The sequence below is a fragment of the Pseudonaja textilis genome, chromosome Z (genome assembly GCF_049901715.1).
Source record: "Pseudonaja textilis isolate UNSWEBS1 chromosome Z, rPseTex1.2, whole genome shotgun sequence".
Classification (NCBI taxonomy): Eukaryota; Metazoa; Chordata; class Lepidosauria; order Squamata; family Elapidae; genus Pseudonaja; species Pseudonaja textilis.
In genome coordinates this window covers 61,840,642-61,862,720 of record NC_142008.1, presented here as the reverse complement: position 1 = coordinate 61,862,720, position 22,079 = coordinate 61,840,642, and the positions used below count along the sequence as shown (strand labels likewise).

The 22,079-nt window shown below is 36.8% G+C and overlaps 1 protein-coding gene across 1 annotated transcript in view; it reads right to left on the bottom strand.

The window, feature by feature from the left end:
• The window catches only part of ITGA9 (integrin subunit alpha 9), a 496,160-nt gene that overhangs the window by 164,838 nt on the left and 309,243 nt on the right, over window positions 1-22,079 (bottom strand). Inside the window, 4 exon segments of the mRNA XM_087917165.1 lie at window positions 1,371-1,478; window positions 8,994-9,102; window positions 9,507-9,590; window positions 19,410-19,489. Of these exon segments, the coding sequence (XP_087773291.1) occupies window positions 1,371-1,478; window positions 8,994-9,102; window positions 9,507-9,590; window positions 19,410-19,489 (381 nt within the window).

Here is a 22,079-nt window from a genome sequence, read left to right as displayed (position 1 = left end):
GCAGACTGGAGCCAAAGCTCTTCATACCAGAATGTCAATTGGATGAGATGCCGCCACTGCAGCCTTCGGTAGCTTGAGTCAAGGTTCCCACACTGAAATAGTTGGTTGTGCTGTGTCAAAGCCTCAACCTTCAATGCCTGGAGCCAAAGCCCACTGTGTTGGAAATGACAGGCAGAATGAGGCCAAAGCCCATCATGCCAGCTTCAGCGGCAGCTCTACCTTACTGCCTGGGAGCCTGCCTGCTGAAAATTGATGAAATCCAATGTGCTGTTGACCATTAGCTTTCAAATTTGAAGAGAAATGGGAGACACATCTTGTCCAAGTGAGGGACTGAGTCGAAAGCTGGGGAAGGCTAGCAACAAAGGTGGGTCTACACAGCTTTGACAGACTCAGTCCTATCAGCTTGGAGAAGGAGTTAACCCTTGCCTGGACTCTCGCAGCAGTACTGTGGAGAAAGACCTTGTTCTCATGCAGTCTCTGATGTGTTGGAAAATCATGCAAGCATTCTGACATGATTTTCAGAAGGTCCTGTGGTGCACAAGAGCAGGGCCCTCTAGGCCCTCTAACATGACTTCTAGAGGGTCCAGAGAGGAAAGTCCAAAGAAGAAAAGAGTCCAGAGGAGCTGCAGAAAGGTTACTTTTGTCTGGTTGGTGTGTTGTGTGCATGAGAGAAGGGAGAGGGAGAGGGAGAGGGAGAGGGAGAGAGAGAGAGAGAGAGAGTGCTTCAATATTGTAACAATTTCACAGACTGGAAAAGCTACCTAAATGGCAACAACATTTCTTCTTTCATGATAATAAACTAGGTTTGGTTCACATATCACCTGATTATATGGCAACATTTGATATTTCTCATTGGAGTAAATTGGATGAGCTGTTGAAACACACTGGCCTGGAAGAATAGAAGATTGAATAGAACATTGATTATACAGTGGGTTTTTTCCAGATCCTTTTTCTCCATCTGTTAGTAAGATTCTGGAACCACATAGAAGAAATCAAGAGGGCCAAGATAAGGAAAGCATTTTGGACATATACAAGTAGGAATGGTTTCCTATTCATGTAAAACAGTTTTAGATTGTAGCCACTGTGCTAACATTGACATAAGTAGCAATTTACAAAGAAACATCAGTAATAACTTATAAAGCTATTTAGGCTGCAGTGCAATGGATTTGAACTTGTTCATGATTCAAGTGAATAGTTTCCTCCCTTCTTCACATTTCTCATTGTTGCCCATGAGCATTTTAATGTCATAAATTAGCACTGCATTAGATCATACTTTCATCTTGAAATGCAAGTCTGTGGACATGCATATATCACTATACATGTTACTATCCACTAATACTATACAAAAAAGAGGCTGCACATTATCTTACCATCATCTGTCGAATATGAAACATATCATCTCCATTAGTTGAGAGACGATTGGGAATTGAAATGTCAACGAAAGATCCTGGAAGGGTACTTGGCCCAGCATTATAGACCTTCAAAAAGATAGGAACAAATGAGATATGTACATGCTTCAAAAATGCATGACAAGACAGCTATCTTTGTGGTTAGCCCATAACTTTATCAAACCCTTAATGGCTGACAATAGGAAAATGAATCCCCACGCCCCCATGTTATGGAACCCATGTTAAGGATAAAGGGAGCATATTCTATAGCAAACTATTAATCTGAATGTAAAGCTTCAGAACATACATTTGGTGAATCTCATTTGAGAGCACTCAAACTAATGGTTATCCCCCAAAAATAGGGCAGTTAGATATGTGTGCGTATTTGAATAAGTGATATACATGGATGGATAGACAGACAGATAGACAGAAGATAGAGTGATATATGGCGTGTTCTTGGCATGTTCAGGTCTTTTCCCGTGTAAGATTGAGAGTATATTGGCGACTTTTCGACGAGGTCCCACTTGCCATCTTCAGGCTAGTGCTTTCGGCTTCGTGCTTGTGCGAAAAAAGTGTGATCGGAGCTGCCGTCTCCCTATATATACTGGTGGGGAGGTTGGCTGTGTTGTCAGTTCTTCATTGGTTGATGGAGTTAATGTTTGCAGATTGGCTGGCTTTTTTGTAAGAATGCTTTAACACATTCTTTGGCTCAGTATTTGTAAACAGCAATGGATCATGCCTAGTATTTCCTAGTTGAACCACAGACAATGATCTAATACATCTCAATTTTACAGAAGACATTATTGAAAAAGCACTGTGTAATCTAAAACCATCCCTATATATTGGAACGGATAGAATATGTGCCTACTTCTTTAAAAAGCTATCCATTGCCATAGCCAAACCTCTAAGCATAATCTTTGAAAAATCTTTCAGGACCAGCTCCTTGCCAAAACTATGGTCACAAGCCACAGTAATCCCCATCTTCAAAAAGGGAGACCCCAGCCTAGTTGAAAATTACAGACCAATTTCTTTATACTACATCACCTGTAAAGTCATGGGATCAATTATTAACCAATCCATCCTCCTCCACTTAGAAACAAATAACCTACTCTCTAATAAACAATTTGGTTTCAGGAAAAAACTATCCTGTAATCTACAACTCTTACACTGCAAAAACATATGGACTACACAACTTGATCAGGGAAAAGCAATAGATGCAATCTACATAGACTTCTATAAAGCCTTTGATTCAGTGGTACATGATAAACTACTCCTAAAACTAAAATCTTACGGTACCTCTGGACACCTGCATAACTGGATAGAAGCATTCCCGTCAAACAGACAACGAATGGTCAAAATTGGGAGCATCCTATCAAATTCTGTACCTGTCAACAGTGGTGTCCCCCAAGGCAGTGTTCTAGGAGCAACTCTCTTCATACTCTACATAAATGACCTCTGTGATCATATCAAGAGCAACTGCGTTCTCTTCACTGATAATGTAAAGCTATTCAACACCACAGACAATACTGCTACCCTTCAAAAAGACCTTGTATCAGAATGGTCAAACAAATGGCAACTTCAAATCTCAACAAATAAATGCTCTGTCTTACATATTGGCAAAAAAAAATCAGAAAATAAAATACAGGTTGAATAGTCAAGACCTTGTTGATGATCCAAACTCTGTCAAAGATCTTAAGAGTACTCATCTCTAATGACCTAAGTGCTAGAGCCCACTGTAACTACATAGCCAAAAAGGCATTAAGAGTTGTTAACCTAATCTAAGTAGCTTTTTCTCTAGTAATATTACACTAATAACTAGAGCATACAAAACATTTGCTAGATCAATACTTGAATACAGCTCATCAGTCTGGAACCCACATTATGTATCTGATATTAACACAGTTGAGAAAGTCCAGAAATATTTCACAAGAAGAGTTCTCCACTCCTCTACTCGTTGCAAAATACCTTATGCCACCAGACTCGAAATTCTAGACCTAGAAAACCTAGAACTACGCCGCCTTCGGTCTGAGTATACTAAGTTTGGTATATAAAATCATACATTGCAATGTCCTACCTGTCAATGAATACTTCAGCTTCAACCAAAGCAATACTAGAGCAAACAATAGATACACACTCAAGGATAATCACACAAAACTTGATTGCAGGAAATACAACTTCAGCAACAGAGAAGTCAATGTCTGGAATACTCTACCTGACACTCCGTGTTTTTTTCTCCAAACCCCAAAAACATTAACCTTAGATTGTCTACTATTGACCTCACCCCTTTCCTAAGAGGTCTGTAGAGGGCGTGCATAAGTGCACCAACGTGCCTACCGTCCCTGTCCTATTGTTTCTTTTATATATTTTTAATTTTTCTTATATGTATCCCTGTATTCATAACTATGTTTTTACTTATACCTATTATTTTGTAAGCAATTGACAAATAAAAATAAATAAATAAAATGAAGCATGTGTGGCTGAGGTATCCGTCTCCTGTGTTGTAATGACCTGGGTAATTGGCTGTGTGATGACCTTCTGAGTTCTATTGTTTTGACATCCTGGGTCTTGTGCTGTAATCTCCTGGTTTGTTGGCTGTGTTGTGACATCCTTATGTTTCGTGGTGTAACCTCCTGAGTTCCATGATGTGATATGAGCAGGTGGCTGTGATGTGACGTTCCGGGTTTTGGTTTGGCTCCGAGTTTGAGGCCTGGCTATGTGTTCATGGCGTGTGCCAGTTTGCTTGGTTTGGGGGTTGTGGTGTGTGGCAGCTGGTGATGCAGCCATGGTCTGGTTTCTGGACAGTGGTTGCCTTTCATATTCATTTTCTTTTGATCATCATTTCGGTGATACACAGTCAGCTAAATGTTTAGATTGGATTTGATATTTTTATCTAATTGTCCAATCCTTCCCAAGGATCTCGATAAGTTGTTGTTTAATGGTACGCAGGATGGAAGCTCTTCCAATTAATTGCCTTTTGCAATTGTTGATGAGGATTTTGTCAATGCCAATGGTATTCAAGTGGTGCTCCAGATGTTTTGGGATTGCACCCAAGGTATCTTGCACTATTGACATTCTCTTTTGCTACAGCCATTGTAGCTCTATTTGCAGATCGTTATATTTTGTGATTCCTTCTCTTTTATTCTACTGTCTTCAAATACTTCCATTTATTACCCAAACTTTGTTTTTCTTATTAACTGCTGTTAATAAGTGCTTATCTGTTTGAATTCAGAATCTTCTAGCTTCTTTGTTTTCTATTACTTTGTCCATTTTGTGGGCCCACCTTTTCTTGCTTGAAAGCAAATGATATTGTAAATATTCCAATGCACCATTGTTGCTACTTTGCAATGCCATATTTGTGATCAGTCTATGTGATTTTCTTGCAGAACCTACGTAGGTGGTCCACTGCTTCTTCACCTACTTTGTGGAGACAGCATTTGTTAATGTTGCTATCTTCTAAATTCTGGCTTTAAATGCATTTGCTCTTAAAATTTGGTCTTGTGCAGATAGAAATAGCCCCTCTGTCTCTTTCTTCAGTTTCTTTCTCTTTCTTCAGTTTTTTTTAAAATTCATGTTTTATTTAGTTTTCTTTCACACTACATATTTTGTGGACAGTGCATTGACTGGGTCAATGACCTTTTTAAACAATACTAACAATGATAATAGATAACACAAATAAGTATATATAATCCTAATCTTCCAACTCCAACTTCTTTATAGTTCTTTCTCATTTTTCCATTAATTCATTTAAACACAAATAACATTTCTTTTCACCATGTATTTATTATCTCCTATTAAGTCACTTATATTTAGTATTTTAAAAATTACTCATTATTCCACCATACTTTCAATATCCCAAATATCTAGAAGTATTAATCAGACAAAATGTTACAAGATGCAGTCAATCCCAGGATAATATCTCAGAATCCCCACAATTTCTAATCCTTAAAAGTTTTAAATTCACAATATATTTTAACACACTAGTAATATTAATAATACAATTAAATTACCTAATCCTAAACTTCTACCTTCTACCCTTAGCTTACTTTTAAATATAATAAATTCTATTATCGATTAGTATATATGCTACTATTTTCCCTATTTATATTTTCTACTTTTCCATTTTATTAATATATTTTATTACTATCCATCTCTTAATCATTTTGGGGTTCCATTACCTATTAACTTTTTAATCACCTTTTTCTTTCTCTATATTGCAATCTTATAACTTTTTGTAATGTTTTTATACCCAATAAGTATTCCTTTTTGGTTGCCCTTTATCACTTTATGCTGCATCCTTTGAATATCTATCCATAAGTTTTCCTTTTCTAAAAAAGATATTTTTGTTTTTTTCTCTAAACTTTTCTCTTTTTTAAAGAGATTTTTCTTTTTTCTTTTCTCTGTCCTATTATAAATTTTTAAGGAGTTATCTATTTGATTCCTATTGTGGGAAGAAAAAAATAGGCTATTGATCTATTCTATCAGAATCAACAAGGCCTTTGGATGATAGCAGACCCCAGAATAAAAGAGACATGAACCAGTTTTAGACAGGATGATTTCAAAATGTACCTGAATTATTTGTAATCCTGCTGAGCTGTTGGTGTGAAATGTGATTTTGAAAAGTACATGGTTTTGAAAACCGTGAGAAATAGGGGACAGAAAGTAGCTGATGGATAGAGGTTTGAGATATACACGGATATATATGGAGACTGTCTGTCACAGTAAGAAAGAACAGAGAAGTAAGTTGTGAAATGCATGCAGAAAAGTATAAAAAGGATGTTTTGGGATGTGTTCAGGTCATGGCCACTCCTTGCCGGACTCAGACCTCATTGCAATGAGTTATTGATATAAGTTGTGTTATGATGACTGTTCATGTTCCAAACTGCTCATGAAATAAACCTCTGATCTCAAAGTAGGATTTATTGCTTGTGGTTTGTCTGTGTTCCTCTTTCACTGAATTATTTTTATGACACAACTTATTAATCCTTTCTCTTCATTAGCTTTATCTTTTTTCATCTCATTTTGATTTTTCTCTTCCACTGCTTCTTCTAATTTCTCATCTATTTTCTGAATATCTCTCCCCCCCCACCCCCGGCCAGTTACTGAGAGGCTTCTACACTCATTTCTTTATCATTAGACAATTCCCTTGTCTCTTTATTTTTCTTTAATGTTTCATGTATGTTTTTAAGCATCAAAATTATTTCTTCATATCTCTTATTATCCCCTGGTAAACCAGTTTATTACAATTCAATAAAAATTACTCAATATACTTCTATAGTTTCAACTTCTCAATATTTAAATACTCCCACAGAGCCAGTTATTAGTAAAATTTAATCAATCTCATCGTTATATCTCCAAATCTCCAAAGTGTAGAATTTTAAAAATCTTTTAGTATTTTACAGTCTTTTGATTTTTCAATTATTTGTCTTCCTAATTGTCCAAATTTTCAAGTCTTACTTAATTTTCATATGATGTTCTGTCAAATAACATTAGTAGTCCAAATCCAAATTAGTCTAATATGTCTTCTTCAATGTTTCAAGTCCTCAGTTCAAAAACCAGTTTCAATAGAATTTAATTATTAGCATTTTAATTCATCTTAAAAATCTTCAAGAAGGGGATGAAACTCACCCAGTGGTTCAAGATATCCAAATCACCTTCTAAGATAAAGTCAAGGTCAGGCCACTTTCCAGGCTCTGTTTACTTTCTTCTGTTATGTATATTAAACATTCGTCACTTTCATTGAAAGTTCTCATGCTGTAGTGCTCCTCTTCTTCCAGTAGATGGCTCTCCTTCCAAGTTCCAGTATTAAACAGTATGTCAAAAAAAGCTGATTTTCCATAAATCCAGGGGGTTTAAGAATACAAATAAAAAAGAGTTTCTCCCAAAAAATCACCTTTCAAACTGTTTTGCTTTTTTCCAGGCTTTCTATATTTTAAAGCTTCCTTTGGACATCCTTTTGCCTCTTAATTTTCAATCTTTAATCTTCTCCATGTGTTTAATTGTCACTTCCTTAGCGCTTGGAGGATATTTTTTAAAATTCTTATATTTAAATCAAGTCTTTAAAGTAAAAGTTGGAAATTATCTCATCCAGTTTCAATGCTCTGTCCATGCACCACTGCAGCAGAAATCTTTTGGCTCCGGTTGTCCCAGCTTGTAACTGCCAAAAATGGCTGTCAGCCCGGCTGCCACTCAGGAGATCTTGCTTCTGACCTAATGAGGAAATTGCGAGTTTCCTTTGGTCCATGAAGCACCTCTCCTTTCTTTGCCCTACAAGAAGGCTTTGACCCCAGAGGGTCTCCCGACAGCAGTTGCCAGCTGGATTTCACAGGACTTGGTGGAGCCTGCTAATTTCTAAGCCGTTCTCAACGCTACTTCAAACAGAAGTTTCAGCCATTATCAAGTTTTGGTGTTAGCTGTTTGCTTGGTTTTTTTTTAATGTACTGGCCATATAATACTTTGCCTTGCCATGTCTCTTTGGTATCCTTTGTTTGATCTTTCTTGTAAGCCAGTTTGGTCTCTCCAGTACTTAGTAGGCCTTCATTTTTATTATTATTTCTGTCTTGCATCCTAGAAATGTGTATGGAGCTTGATAGACTTTCCTTTGTATTAATAATGGCAATAAATTTGCATCTTTTAAAAAGAAAAACATACTCCTTGAAACTATCAATGATAAGGATCCTTGACCCTACAATGTATTCCAGGAAGGGTACAGTATTTAGAATGTGCATTCCCTAAGAAAGTACTCTCTATATGGTTATGTCTGAAATTGCAACAACAACAAAAATAGACATGGCATGGCCTTTGGAGGAAAAATCAGCTGCACAAACAAACAAAAAAGAAAAAAAAATTCCTGGGCTCCTATCCTATCCTATCCTATCCTAAATCCTGGGTGCCTTCTAATCACAACCTTTATCCAACCTGTTATTATTTTAATGCTTTGCCCATAATATCAAGAAAATAATTAAGTGGCACTGAACCCTTAAATCCATAATCTTGCTAATCATCAACCAGAATAACATCTTGTAATCCATTTCCTCATTTTGGGGGGTTGGAGACATGTGAATTATGAAAATGTGAGGTGACAAAGATGCTTCAAATCTGCCATGTCCATTAGTTGTTCTGTACAGAAATCAAACATCTTTTAGGTTTACACAATAGATAGAAAAATACTTGTTTCAGTTAAAGAGGCACTAAGAAGTCTATACCTTGCCTGTTTTAGATCCAAATGCTGCCCACCACCAGTACAAATGTATCTATATAAAAGTAAGTTATACAAGCTTAATGAACTTACTTCTTGTTGAAGGAATATTTAGCAACTGCAGATACTTAATTTTATTTCATTTTTTTCTTCAGGCCAGGATCCTTTTTTCTTTGTTCCGGTGACAATATTTTCTTTTATGATGACCTCTGTTCAGCATGCCAATCAAAGACAGAATGTAGGCCTGACTTTAAAAAAGGCATTTCAAAAGGACCACAGAGTCCTAGACCATTTATTGCACTGTAGCAAAGAACATACATCCATTGGCCTCTTTTCGTTATATTCAGCAAAATCCCAGGGATATTGATAAGCCCACTAGCAAACATGGCTCTGCTGCATAATTCTTTTACCTGAAGAGTAAAATTTAAGTCCTGAAAATGGCATTCAAAATCTTCCAGCTTTGTAAACTGAGATGCCGCCACTGATTCGCCATAAATAAAAGAACTAGGGGACACTGTTCTGAAGAAAGAAAAGACAGAACATGTAAGAATGTGACCATGACATCATTTTATTTAATTGCATGAATTAGTTCCTTCTCCTAATAGTTTTTTGAAACTTGATATCTTTTTCCTAAGTACTGTTGTCACATAACAGAGAAAAATATACAGGTAGTTATGGAAAATTAAACAGACAGGCCTGTAGCATTGATGTGTACTATCCCAGAACATTTGACCTAAACCTTGGTCTAGTGGATCTGAACCAAAATATCTAACTCAACCTAAGAAATCATCTTAGTCTGTAATTTTCTATGAGAAAGACAGCAATCAGTGCTAATATTACTGTCTGAGAAATTATTAGAAAAAAAGAGATATATCCGTAGCCTTGTTTATAAACAAAAGAAAAATAAATGATCATTTTTGTACCCAGTGATGGATGAATCCACTTCATGCATCAGGGGAATTGTCAACATGACAGAATTGTCTTGAAGATTGTGTTCCATGTTCCCACTGCAGGAAACAAGAGAATCAAGGATATTATATACCAAAATGCCTTTTCATCCAGGAGCTCATTATAATATTCATACCATTCCCTTCTATTCCCCCACCCAAACAACTCTGTGAGTTAAACTGGACTGGAAGAGATTAACTATCCCAAGTCACTTAGTGAGCTTTTATGGTTAAGGGTGAACTATAATTTAACTCTTCCTGGTGCTTCACCAGCACCTTAACTACTACAGTGCACCGGCCTTCATATCAACCAGGATTGGGAATCCTTAAGAGACCATTGGCTGGACCAATTAGATTAAGTACTCTCTCCCCATTCCAAATGGACTGATGCATTATAGAGAAATCTCATTAAGTTTTATAGAAGAACCAAAATCTTGCTAACATATACAAATTTAAACATTCTAGTGTAGGCCCTCACAAGGTTTTACAATTTCAAGATTTTGTAAATTTTTATTTTTTATTTAATTAGACGTGCAGAAGACTTTTGGGGGGCAGAACTAATCCTTGCTATATATCTAAATTTTGGGGTCTGCTACATATCTACATATATTTGCCATTATCAAATATATTCAACTATATTTCCATTCCCATTACTTGAAATATATTCCCATTGCTTGGCAATGGAATGTGAACTGAACTTCCAGTGACAGTCCTAAATAGATCAGTATGGAAATAACTTTTGTAAATCAAAGCTGGTATTTTACATTGTGGCCAGCAACAAACTACAGTTAGTCAAGGTGTTTCCAGTCTAGCGTAATTCAGCTTCTCAAACTTATTGCTGGTAATAGCCATGATACCACATTTTGTACTACTTTCTCATTTCAGTCCTCATTATCCCTGGATAGGATGATAAATCCCCTACCTAATCTTCAGTAAACCATTGCTAGTCAGCCCAGTCCAGATTTCTTCAGTTAGCCAGCTTGTCCAAAGACTAAGAAGTTATAGGGATTGCAGTTGAATACAGCTGTCCAGAGTCATCTGATAGTGACATAGGTGGCATATAAATTAAAAATAATTGGAATAAATAGATTTGGGAATACTAAACTGGAGATTAGAATGCAAAGGTAGTTGAATCAGTGCTCTGATGAGTCTCTGCAGTTTGAAGTTAACACAGATTCATCTTAAAGCAGAGGTCTAACAATACATATATTGATACATTGATTATATGTTTAAGAGAATCTTTGATTTATAGATGTTGCCATTCATTTTTATTGGTTTTAATAACTTGTTTTACACTTCATCTTCTTCAAACACCCAGGTCTCTGGAAAAGGCTCTAATGCTGGGAAGAGTGGAAGGAAAGAGACAGCAAGGGGCAATGGGTGCATGATTGAAAGAATTGATAAGTGAAGTTAGGGATAGAGCATTATGGAGAAAATCTATACAATAACTTGCGGGTATATAACCAATTAATCATTTTATGAATTTATATCTGATAGGAAGTTGTTTATCCTTTGTTCATTTTTAGTTGTATTATTGATATTTTATTACTGAAATTGTAACTTAAAAATCTCTTGAGTGTGACAAAAAATCTAATACACACACTTACATAACTTGAATGTGTAAGGTCAAGAATTTGACAGAATTTACTATTCCTATAGTAAGAAACTATATGAATATAGAATAGAATTCTTTATAGAATACTTTATTGGTCAAGTGTGATTGGACACACAAGGAATTTGTCTTCCTCCTATATTCATGATATATTCAGAGTCTTAACTATCATCTTTGTATTTTGCTTCATGCAATATGAGAGGGTTAGGGTTAGTGCCCTAATGGGAGGCTAGTGCCCAAACTCAGCAGGCAAATATTTATTTATAAAAATACTGAGGTAAATAAATCATCAGGTTGCCTAACCACTAGTATCTGCAAATGAAAACTGTTCTATATAGCAGCCTAGCTTTTTATCTTTAAATATAGAGACATGTGGATTTTATACTAGGTAAAAATAGAGGAAATACAAAACTTTCCCCTTTTATGCAACTACTTTCAATATAATAAAGAAACAAAACAGTAGCCAGTAGCAATGATCATTCCTATGAGATTCTCATCATTTCCTATGTCTACTTGCAAATAGGACTACTATTTTATGACTTAAAGTAATAAGACATGTGCACTATGTATTATGGTTTTCAACACACTCCGTGCCACCCATTATGAAGCCTCTATATTAAATGGAGAGAGTTGGTTTAAATTCTCTCTTCTCTCAAGACCAGACTTATCCATACTGCAAAGAATCCACTCCTGTGAACTCCACGCAGAACTCATAAACTATCTAGACAATGGAGAAAAGGACCTATACATTGACTACAGAGCTGATTGCATCCATAGAAAGTCACACAACCCACAACTCTGCATCCAACCCTACCTCATCCAAGCCAACATCATTCAAAACTAGGCACACACACCCCCTAACTACCTCTATTCCAACCACAACTGGCCTTAAATGCAAGCTACTCAATGCAAGAAGCCTTGTAAATAAAATACTTGAATTTCTCCTCTTACTAAATACGGCTAAATTCGACATTATATTTGTCTGTGAAACATGGCTCAAAGCATCTCTCCCTGACTCCATTGCCACAGTAATAGACTATCATGTTTACCAATCAGATCATCAAATCCGTAGAGAAGGTGGTGTTGCTATCTTCTATAAAAAGTCCCTACATCTAAAAAACATCCAAGTTACCCAGGAGTGTGCTATTCGTGAGACCATCATCTGTGAACTGTCCTTAAATATCACATTTTGGTTCTTCTATGTTACAGAGCCCCTGATTATGACAATGAACATGCAAACAAGCTAAATATACTACTAACATGGGCAGCATCCTGCTCACACACTTTTATCTTTCTTGGTGACTTCAATCTACTTCATATTAACTGGACCCTTAACGAATGTACAACTGAACCCACACATGCAACCTTCTACAATGCAGTAACAAATCTGAGACTAGAACAACTAGTAACCAACAACACTAGACTTAACAACTGCCTCGATCTCATCTTCTGCAATAGTTTGAATTCAATTTACGGAATACAAATTAAAGAACCCTTTTCCAACAGTGACCACAACATGATTCACTTTTGTCTCAACATACGTCCACACAAAAATCATCACAACGATGGAATTATAACTTCAAAAAAGGAAACGATGATCTTATAAACATCCCTTGATTGGCAATTTCTGTTCTCTGGATGCAATACTGTAGAAGAAAAAATTTTACTTGAAGTCAAAAGACTCATCAAACTATATGTACCATAAACAACTCCCAAAACCAGAAAAAACAAATTACCCATAACAATAAGGAAGTTTCAATCCAATAAGAAATCACTTTGGCGGAAAAACAAATCTGCTCACGTTGCCAACTTCAAAAGCCGATACAAAAATTTATGCCACCAGATAAAGACTGAATGCACCAATAATCACATTAAACAAAAAATAACCTTCTTCGCACCAATTCCACCTGTGCTTTCTACAATTTTGTAAACAACAAACTAAAAGACTCAAGGTCCATCCCACCCCTGAAAGGACCTAATGGTAAAGACTGCAACAACAACACTATTAAAGCCAACCTCTTTAACACATTCTTTGGCTCAGTATTTGTAAACAGCAATGGATCATGCCCAGTATTTCCTAGATGAACCACAGACAACTACAATGATCTAATACATATCGATTTTACAGAAGACAATGTTGAAAAAGCACTATGCAATCTAAAACCATCTCTATCAATTGGACCGGATGGAATATGTGCCTACTTCTTTAAAAAGCTATCCATCACCGTAGCCAAACCTCTAAGCATAATTTTTGAAAAATCTTTCAGGACCAGCTCCTTGCCAAAACTATGGTCTCAAGCCATGGTCATCCCCATCTCCAAAAAGGGAGACCCCAGACTAGTTGAAAATTACAGACCAATCTCTTTATACTGCATCACCTGTAAAGTCATGGAATCAATTATTAACCATTCCATCATCCTCCACTTAGAAACAAATAACCTACTCTCTAATAAACAATTTGGTTTCAGGAAAAAACTATCCTGTAATCTACAACTCTTACATTGCAAAAACATATGGACTACAGAACCCGATCAGGGCAAAGCAATAGACACAATCTACATAGACTTCTGTAAAGACTTTGATTCAGTGGTACATGATAAACTACTCATAAAACTAAAATCTTACGGTATCTCTGGACACCTGCATAACTGGATAGAAACATTCCTGTCAAACAGACAACAAATGGGTCAAAATTGGGAGTGTCCTATCAAATTCTGTACCTGTCAACAGTGATGTCCCCCAAGGCAGTGTTCTAGGGCCAACTTTCTTCATACACTACAAAAATGACTTCTGTGATCATATCAAGAGCAACTGCGTTCTCTTCGCTGATGATGTAAAGCTATTCAACACCACAGACAATACTGCTACCCTTCAAAAAGACCTTGACTATGTATCAGAATGGTCAAACAAGTGGCAAATCTCAACAAATAAATGCTCTGTCCTACATACTGGCAAAAAAAATCAGAAAATAAAATATAGGCTGAATAGTCAAGACCTTGCTGATGATCCAAACTCTGTCAAGGATCTTGGAGTACTCATCTCTAATGACCTAAGTGCTAGAGCCCACTGTAACTACATAGCCAAAAAGGCATTAAGAGTGGTTAACCTAATCTAAGTAGCTTTTTCTCTGGTAATATTACACTAATAACTAGAGCATACAAAACATTTGCTAGACCAATACTGGAATACAGCTTATTAGCCTGGAACCCACATTATGTATCTGATATTAACGCAGTTGAGAAAGTTCTGGAAATATTTCACAAGAAGAGTTCTCCACTTCTCTACTCATTGCAGAATATCTTATGCCACCAGACTTGAAATTCTAGACCTAGAAAACCTAGAACTAAGCCGCCTTTGGTCCGATCTAAGTATAGTATATAAAATCAAAGATTGCAATGTCCTACCTGTCAATGAATACTTCAGCTTCAACCATAACAACACAAGAGCAAACAATAGATACAAACTCAAGGTTAATTGCACCAAACTTGATTGCAGGAAATACGACGTCAGCAACAGAGAAGTCAATGTCTGGAATACTCTACCTGACTCTGTGGTTTCTTCCCCAAACCCCAAAAACTTTAATCTTAGACTGTCTACTATTGACCTCACCCCTTTCCTAAGAGGTCTGTAGGGGGCGTGCATAAGCACACCAATTCTATCCTATTATTTCTTTTATTTTTTATTTTTCTCATATGTATCCATGTATTCTTAACTATGTTTTTACTTATACCTATTATTTTGTAAGCAATTGACAACAATAAATAAATAAATAAATATCCCCTAGAGCACAAAACATTTGTCTCTGCCAAGCTCAGAAGAAATCTGAAACTAGGATAAAGGAAGCCTAAGATGAGGTGGGGAGGAGAACTATCTGCAAAACCTCAGTATCAAATTAAATTTATCTGGCTTCTGAGTAAAATTATCCAACAGTTATTTCATCGATGGGAACAGTAAAGAATGATTTTACAGGCATGATTGAAAGCTATTTTTAAATTACATTCATGCACGAATGAGATAAATAAATCTCATCTTGAAGATTATCTGGCTCTTGCCATAAGACATATTATAAAGAAGTCTAGTCATAACATCTGCAGCCAACTGTATCATCAGAGACAAGTATAACTCTAGTGTACATGATATGATATATAAACTGCATGATTTCTAAATTTGATTGCAGCTGAAGGGCTTAAGAAGTCATATATAACCTAAAAAACTGTAGGCTGATTTAGGCTGATGGGGACCTGAAAAATGTGTTTCTATCTTACATCTTAAGTCATGACAGAATGAAAAAGATTAAGAGAATACACTGGTCATTTTTAAAGCTGTTATCAGCTTTAGTGACACAAACTTTCTGCACATACGAACTGTATGGCAGATCTTAATAAATCATGAATGAAGAGCATGCTCTGCTTTCCTTCATTGATCTGAACGGTGGTTAACTGATTCATTATCTCTATTTCAAATCTGTTTGCTTTTTCCTAATTTGCATGTTAGCAATTTGGCTGCAAGTAAAGCATATTTGGAGGCCCAAGTGAACTTATTACTACAATAAGTGTAGCCAGTGAGGTAAAGTGAGGTACAATATAAATTACTAAGAAAATATTCAAATGGAGAGCTTCTTGATGCCACTGTAATGAATACAAGAACAGAGCAAGCAATAGCCATTTTGAATATATAAAATGGGGAACTTCAGAAAATAAGCCATTTTAAGATTAGCAGTATCAATCATTTAACATGCTGATTTACATAACACTACTCTCCACTTTTCCATATGTAATTCTTTTTAATTCAGGGCTTATCTAAAGCAGTTTGCTTTTCTGAACATTCCTACAATCTATACACTAACCCAGAGGTGGTATTCAGCCAGTTCTCAGCGGTTCTGGCGACCTGGTAGCAAGAATTTGGCTTGAATCACGGAACTGGCAGTGACTTCTGGCTGGCCATGCCCCCAAACCAATTCCCAAGTCACTCAGTTGCCCTCCCAACCTGATGCTTGCTCGCTCATGCAGCTTGCCCTACCGCTGGCCCTGCTCAGTCACTTCTCCCTTCCTATGTGGCACGCTGGGCCCTCATGGCTTGCCTAACTTGACTTCCCCATGTGGTGCCTGCACCTCAACTAAGCAGCCCTGATCTGCCTGCCCTGCTCACAAGTAAGCCTGCATCACGCTAGGTCCTTGCCCACCCCCGGGGCCTTTCCGGGCCTCCCCCCCACCTCCTGGGACTTTCCGGGTGGGAGGAGGCCACGGTGGGGCATCTTTTTCAGGCCAGTCCAAAGGGCAGGTGGGGGACAGCAGCAGCCACAACGCAGCTATGGGAAGCAGGCCCAGGAGTTCCCGGCCTCCCTTTCGGGGCACCCCAACCATCGCCATCACCCCCTCAGCCCCAGCCCCAGTGTAGCAGAGAAGGCAAATGGAAAGGCTTTTCAGTCGCTTTCTCCCTGCCTTTCGGGGCACTGTCACTACCACCCATGTGCTTTGAAAGGGAGGGCAGATGGATGTTCTGGGGCTGCTGCTTTCTTCATTGTCCTGCTGCTCGTGCTCTGGAGTTTGCCCAATAAGTTCTTCCCAGAAAAGGTGTGTGTGTGAGGAAAGAAAGAAAGGGAGGAAGGGCAAGAAGGAAAGAGCAAGAAAGGAAGAGCAAGAAAGAAAGAGGAAGGGGGAGAAAGAAAGAGAGAGAGAAAGAAAAAAAGAAGGAAGAGGGGGAGAGAGAAATCTCATTGCTATTATTTTTAATTGTTCCATTATTTATTATATATTAATATTTTACACTGTCCCTACAACTCGAGTGATTTTATTGCCTTTCTTTTGCCCAGGTATTTTTCAGAGTTTACATGTCTGTAGTCCAGAGCATAAATACAGGTGCGTTTAACAGAGTTGAAAGGGACTATGGAGGTCTTCTAGTCCAACCTCCTGCTCGGGCAGGAAAACTGAGGTTGCCAAATTCTGAGTAGAGATCCTGGGAAAGGTGTCAGAATAACAGAATAGCACTTAGAAGGGACCTTGGGGGAAACCTTATACCATTTCAGAGAAATGGCTGTCCAGTCTTTTGTTAAAAACTTCCAGTGTTGGAGCATCCAGAACATCTGGTGGCAAACAATTCCACTGGTTAATTGTTCTCATTGTCAGGGAGTTTCTCCTTACTTTTAGGTTGCTTCTCTCTGTGTTCAGTTTCCATCCTGCTTTGGAAAATACATTGTTTGCCTTCTGGTGCTTTGGAAAATACATTGACACCCCCCACTTTTGGCAGCTCCCTAAAAACCTGTTGCCTATCACCCTCTTGGGCAAAGCATGTGAGCCATTTCCTCCTTTCAGTGGTCCATGAAAGTACATCTATAGTACGTAGATAATAAAGTCAACAAAAGGTGGCCACCATTTTTATAGAACTATAGATGTTATAGGCTGGGTGTGACAAGGAATGGCTGGGAGGGGAAGGGCCAGGCAAGGCACCCCTTGATGTGAGTGACATTGAGTTGGCCACACCCTTCCAGTCACATGACCACCAAGCCATGCCCACACAGTCATATGACTACCCCAGTCACATGGCCACCAAGCCACACCCACACAGTCATGTGACCCTAAGCCACGGCCACCAAATAAGCCATGCCCACAGAACCAGTAGTAAAAATTTTTGAATCCCACCACTGCATTAACCCATTATGAATGAACGCAAATACAAATGTCCCAGGACATATTCTGGTGAGACAGAAATTCCCTGAGGGATGAGCTCCAGAATGAGACTGAAAGCTTGGAAGACTAAACCTTAGGTCCCAGTGACCAACCCAAATCAGATCCTGCAACTAATGTCATTTCTCATTCCCAATCATGCTATTTGCTGGGTTTTCTTTACAATGAAGAAATGATTTCTAAACTCAGTTATTAACTACAAACTTAATCATACTTGGAGAACACTCATAAAAATCAAACGGTATGCACCAAATAGAGCTAATTTTGGATTTAATATGATATATATGCTCCCTGAAATAATCTTACTTAAACCTTCTTTCAAACCTCTCATTAATAAATTTTTGGTAGAATCAGAGAGAAACTGAACGGAAAATATAGCCTTTTAAAAATAAGCTTTAGTTGTTGTTCAATTCTTATTCATGTCCACTCCTTTGTAACCCTATGGATCATAGCAGGCCAGGGATCCCAGAATCTGCCCAAACTCCTGCCCACTGCATCAATGATACTATCTAATCATCTTATCATCTGCCATCTCTTCTTCTTTCGCCTTCAATCTTTCCCAACATCAGGGTCTTTTCCAATGAGTCCTTTCTTCTCATTTGGTGGCCAAAGTACTTGAGCTTCACCTTCAGTATCTGTCCTTCCAAAGAATAGTCAGGATTGATTTCCTTTAGGATTGACTGATTTGTTCTCCTTACAGTCCAAGATACTCTCATAAGTCTTCTCCAACACCACAATTCAAAAGTATTAATTCTTTGGTGCTCAATCTTCCTTATGGTCCAACTCTCACAGCCATACATTACTATTGGAAAAACATAGCTTTGACTATATAGGCCTTTGTCGATAAGGTAATGTCTCAGCTTTTTAATATGCTGTCTAGCTTTGCCATAGCTTTTCTGCCAAGGAGCATGCATCTTTTAATACTATATTCTCTTTACATTATATTTCATTGACATAAGTATACTGAAACAAAGCACTATACTATATACCAGGCTATAATTTCTCTTTAGTTGCTTAGGATCAACAAAGAGCAATAGCATATTACTGAAGGAAGTTTCTTATATCGGGAAATCTTGGACAATATGGTCCCAAAAGTTCCCATATTTATTGATACGGGGATATTAGCATTAAATTAGACAAGATGCTGTTTTAATTTCACATAATGTCCCAAAATACTGTAGCTTTATAAACATGGTTGTCCAGATCAGTTTGGGCTGTCAAAATTACCAGCCAGCATTTTGTGCCTGTCCACACAAGCTGTGAAATCTGGGAACTTTAGTCTTAGATTTTCTGGGAAGGTTTTAAGACTGTGATGACTACAGTGGAATAGTATGGCAAATTTAACTGATAAGTACAGTCATCTAGTGTTGTGTGGCTTGGAGAACTAAACTGGCATTTATTTTTAATGTGAACCTACTGCATATGACACTGATAGACTCTTCCCTAATTGCCACGTATTGATTTAACTTCTGAGGCTATGCATTTGTTATGCAATCCCAGGAATGTAAAGAAGTCATGTGTTAGGTCACAGACATAGTCCCAATGTGCCGCAACAATGGAAACTAAATATGAAATCTGTATTACCTCTGAGCAGATACAAGGAATGAAAGAATTTCTTCTTCCCCGGACAAATGGCTTGTGTCAAAAATAACACTGAATTCATACTAAGGGAAACAGAAAGCAACATTTAGCACTTTTTGGATATTCGAATAAGCATGATTTCTATTTGAATATCTTATATACAAATGCATGAAGTTTGGGAAATAAAGTGAACTTGAATTATTAATATATGAAGGTAGATATGATATAATTGCAATTACAGAAACTTGGTGGGAGAAAACCTATGTCTGGAACATACTGATAGAAGGATACAAGCTGTTCAAAAAAACAACAACCCAGACCCCGTAAAAAAGGAGGTGGAATTGCACAGTATGTAGAGGACCACTACATTGCTACAGAAATGCATGGAACCGAAGACGAAAACTTCCTAGAATGCATATGCATCAATATAAAAGAAAAAAAGAATGACATGGTCATGGGTGTATATTACAGGCCATCCAAACAAGAAGAAAATAGATGTACTTTTTGCCAATCAACTAACAGATATATGTAGGAAACACACTACAATAGTAATGGGGGAGTTCAATTACCTTGATAACAATTGGAAGACTAATTCTGCACCAAGTGAGAAATCAAATAGGTTTCTGACCAACCTATCCGACAACTTGTTGTTCAAAAGGTAGAGCAGGGAACTAGACAGGCATACTGGACTTATATTGGAGGAAAGCGTGTGGAAGCTGCGACCAGAGAAAGTGAAAAGGAAATTGGATTTTATAAAATTGGCTTGAATTATTGTATAGGATTAATTTGGAGGAGAAAATTTAAAGGAAAATATTTGAACACAACAAAGGTTTAGAAATTAAACTGGACAACTATTGGATTATTTGCACTTAAATGGCATAACTAAATGCTGAAATTGAGTGTGTTGAAATGAAAATAATAGCTAATATTGAAATTGGTGAATTTAATAAAAGTACTATATTTAACAAAGAAAGTTAAAATTAAGGAAGGAGTGGATTGTGGAAAAGGCTCAAGAGCGCCACTTGATAATACAGGAAAAACTTCAGTGACCTTTTTAAAGAAAGTGCTTGGTCTTTCTAAGAAATTGGACTTTGGAACTTAAAAGAAAGTAAAAAAACTCCATTATAAAAAATAAAAACCCTAGAAAGTAACAATAAAATACTACAAAGGGAAAGATATTTGAAAATATTGAATTAGAACCACCCGGAAAACAGTTGGGAAAGGGCCTACTTGAAGATCTGGAACAAAGACTTTAGGACATTGATTGTTGAAAATAAACTTAAAAGACATTGGCTGAAATAATATACTGGACTTTGGGGCTGAATACATCTATTAAGGAAGAGGAAAGAAAAGGAAAAAAGGAGAAATAATGGAGGAATTATTTGTTGAAATGAGATTTGCAAGATATAAGGGATGAAAATTAGATTTGAAATGTGTAATTACATATTACAGAAATTAGAAATGGTGACCCAGCTTGTAGAAGAACAAAGTAAACCAGAGGGGGAGGAGTTTAACAAAGAAGAAGCCAGCTTTGAAGAACAAAGGGATCAACTTTATTTAAGCAGGGGGGAAAAAGGAATTAAAATTAAAAATGTGTGGTCTGATGTGATAATAAAAGGGAAAATGGTTCAAAAAATGGAAAAAAGGAGAGGGAAAAAGCTAAAAAAAAGTTCAAAAGAAAAATTGAAAGGGGGAGGTAGAAAAAGTTAATAATTGGAATGAGAAATAGAGAGGAATAAGAATGGGGTAAAAGTGAATTAAAAGAAAGGACCAGAAAATAAAGAGAAACAGGAAGTAAATGAGGATGAAAAGAAATTATATTGTTAAAAGAGCGAGAGACAATGGGTGAAAAAAAAAAAGTTAAAATAAGTTAAAAAAAAATAGTTGAGAGAACACCTGTCTGATCTTGTTGAATACAAATAACCAGGACCTGACGGATTATATTCCAGAGTTCTTTTTTTTTCCAGTAATTTTTACTGTTCTTTTTCAACTTTTATACGTTTTAACCTTAATATTAACAGTACTGTGCCATCATTATTATATAAAGCAATCTCATGTAAATATCTACATTTATATACATTCATATCTATAATTTTCTTAACTCTGTTATCTTTATTTCTATTGTTCAATTGTCCCAAATTTTGTAATACTCAGACTCTTCTTTATCTTTTAATTTTTACGACAATTTATCCACTTCAACACAATCTAGAATTTTTTGAATTACTAATTCCTCTGAGGGTGTATTATTTTGTTTCCGGCATTGTGCTATACTATCCTTGTTGCTGTCAATATATGTAATAAAATGTATTTAATCTTTTTCCTATATTTCCCTTTAATTACTCCCAACAAAAACAACTCTGGTTTAAACTCTGTTCGATCTTCCACTATTTCTTGTATCCATCTCCATATTTTCATCCAGTATTGTTGGGCTTCCGGGCATGACCACAGCATATGATAGAAGGTACCTTGGTTCCATTTGCATTTCCAGCATGTTGGATTCATGTTAGGGTACATTTTGGCCAATCTCATTGGTGGCAAATACCAACAATAAAACATCTTGTACATATTTTTTTTATAAGCTGATTTTGTTAATGTGTAATTTTTGTTCCAAATATTTTCCCAATCTGCTAAATCTATATTATGTCCAATATTTTTTGCCCATGCTATCACATC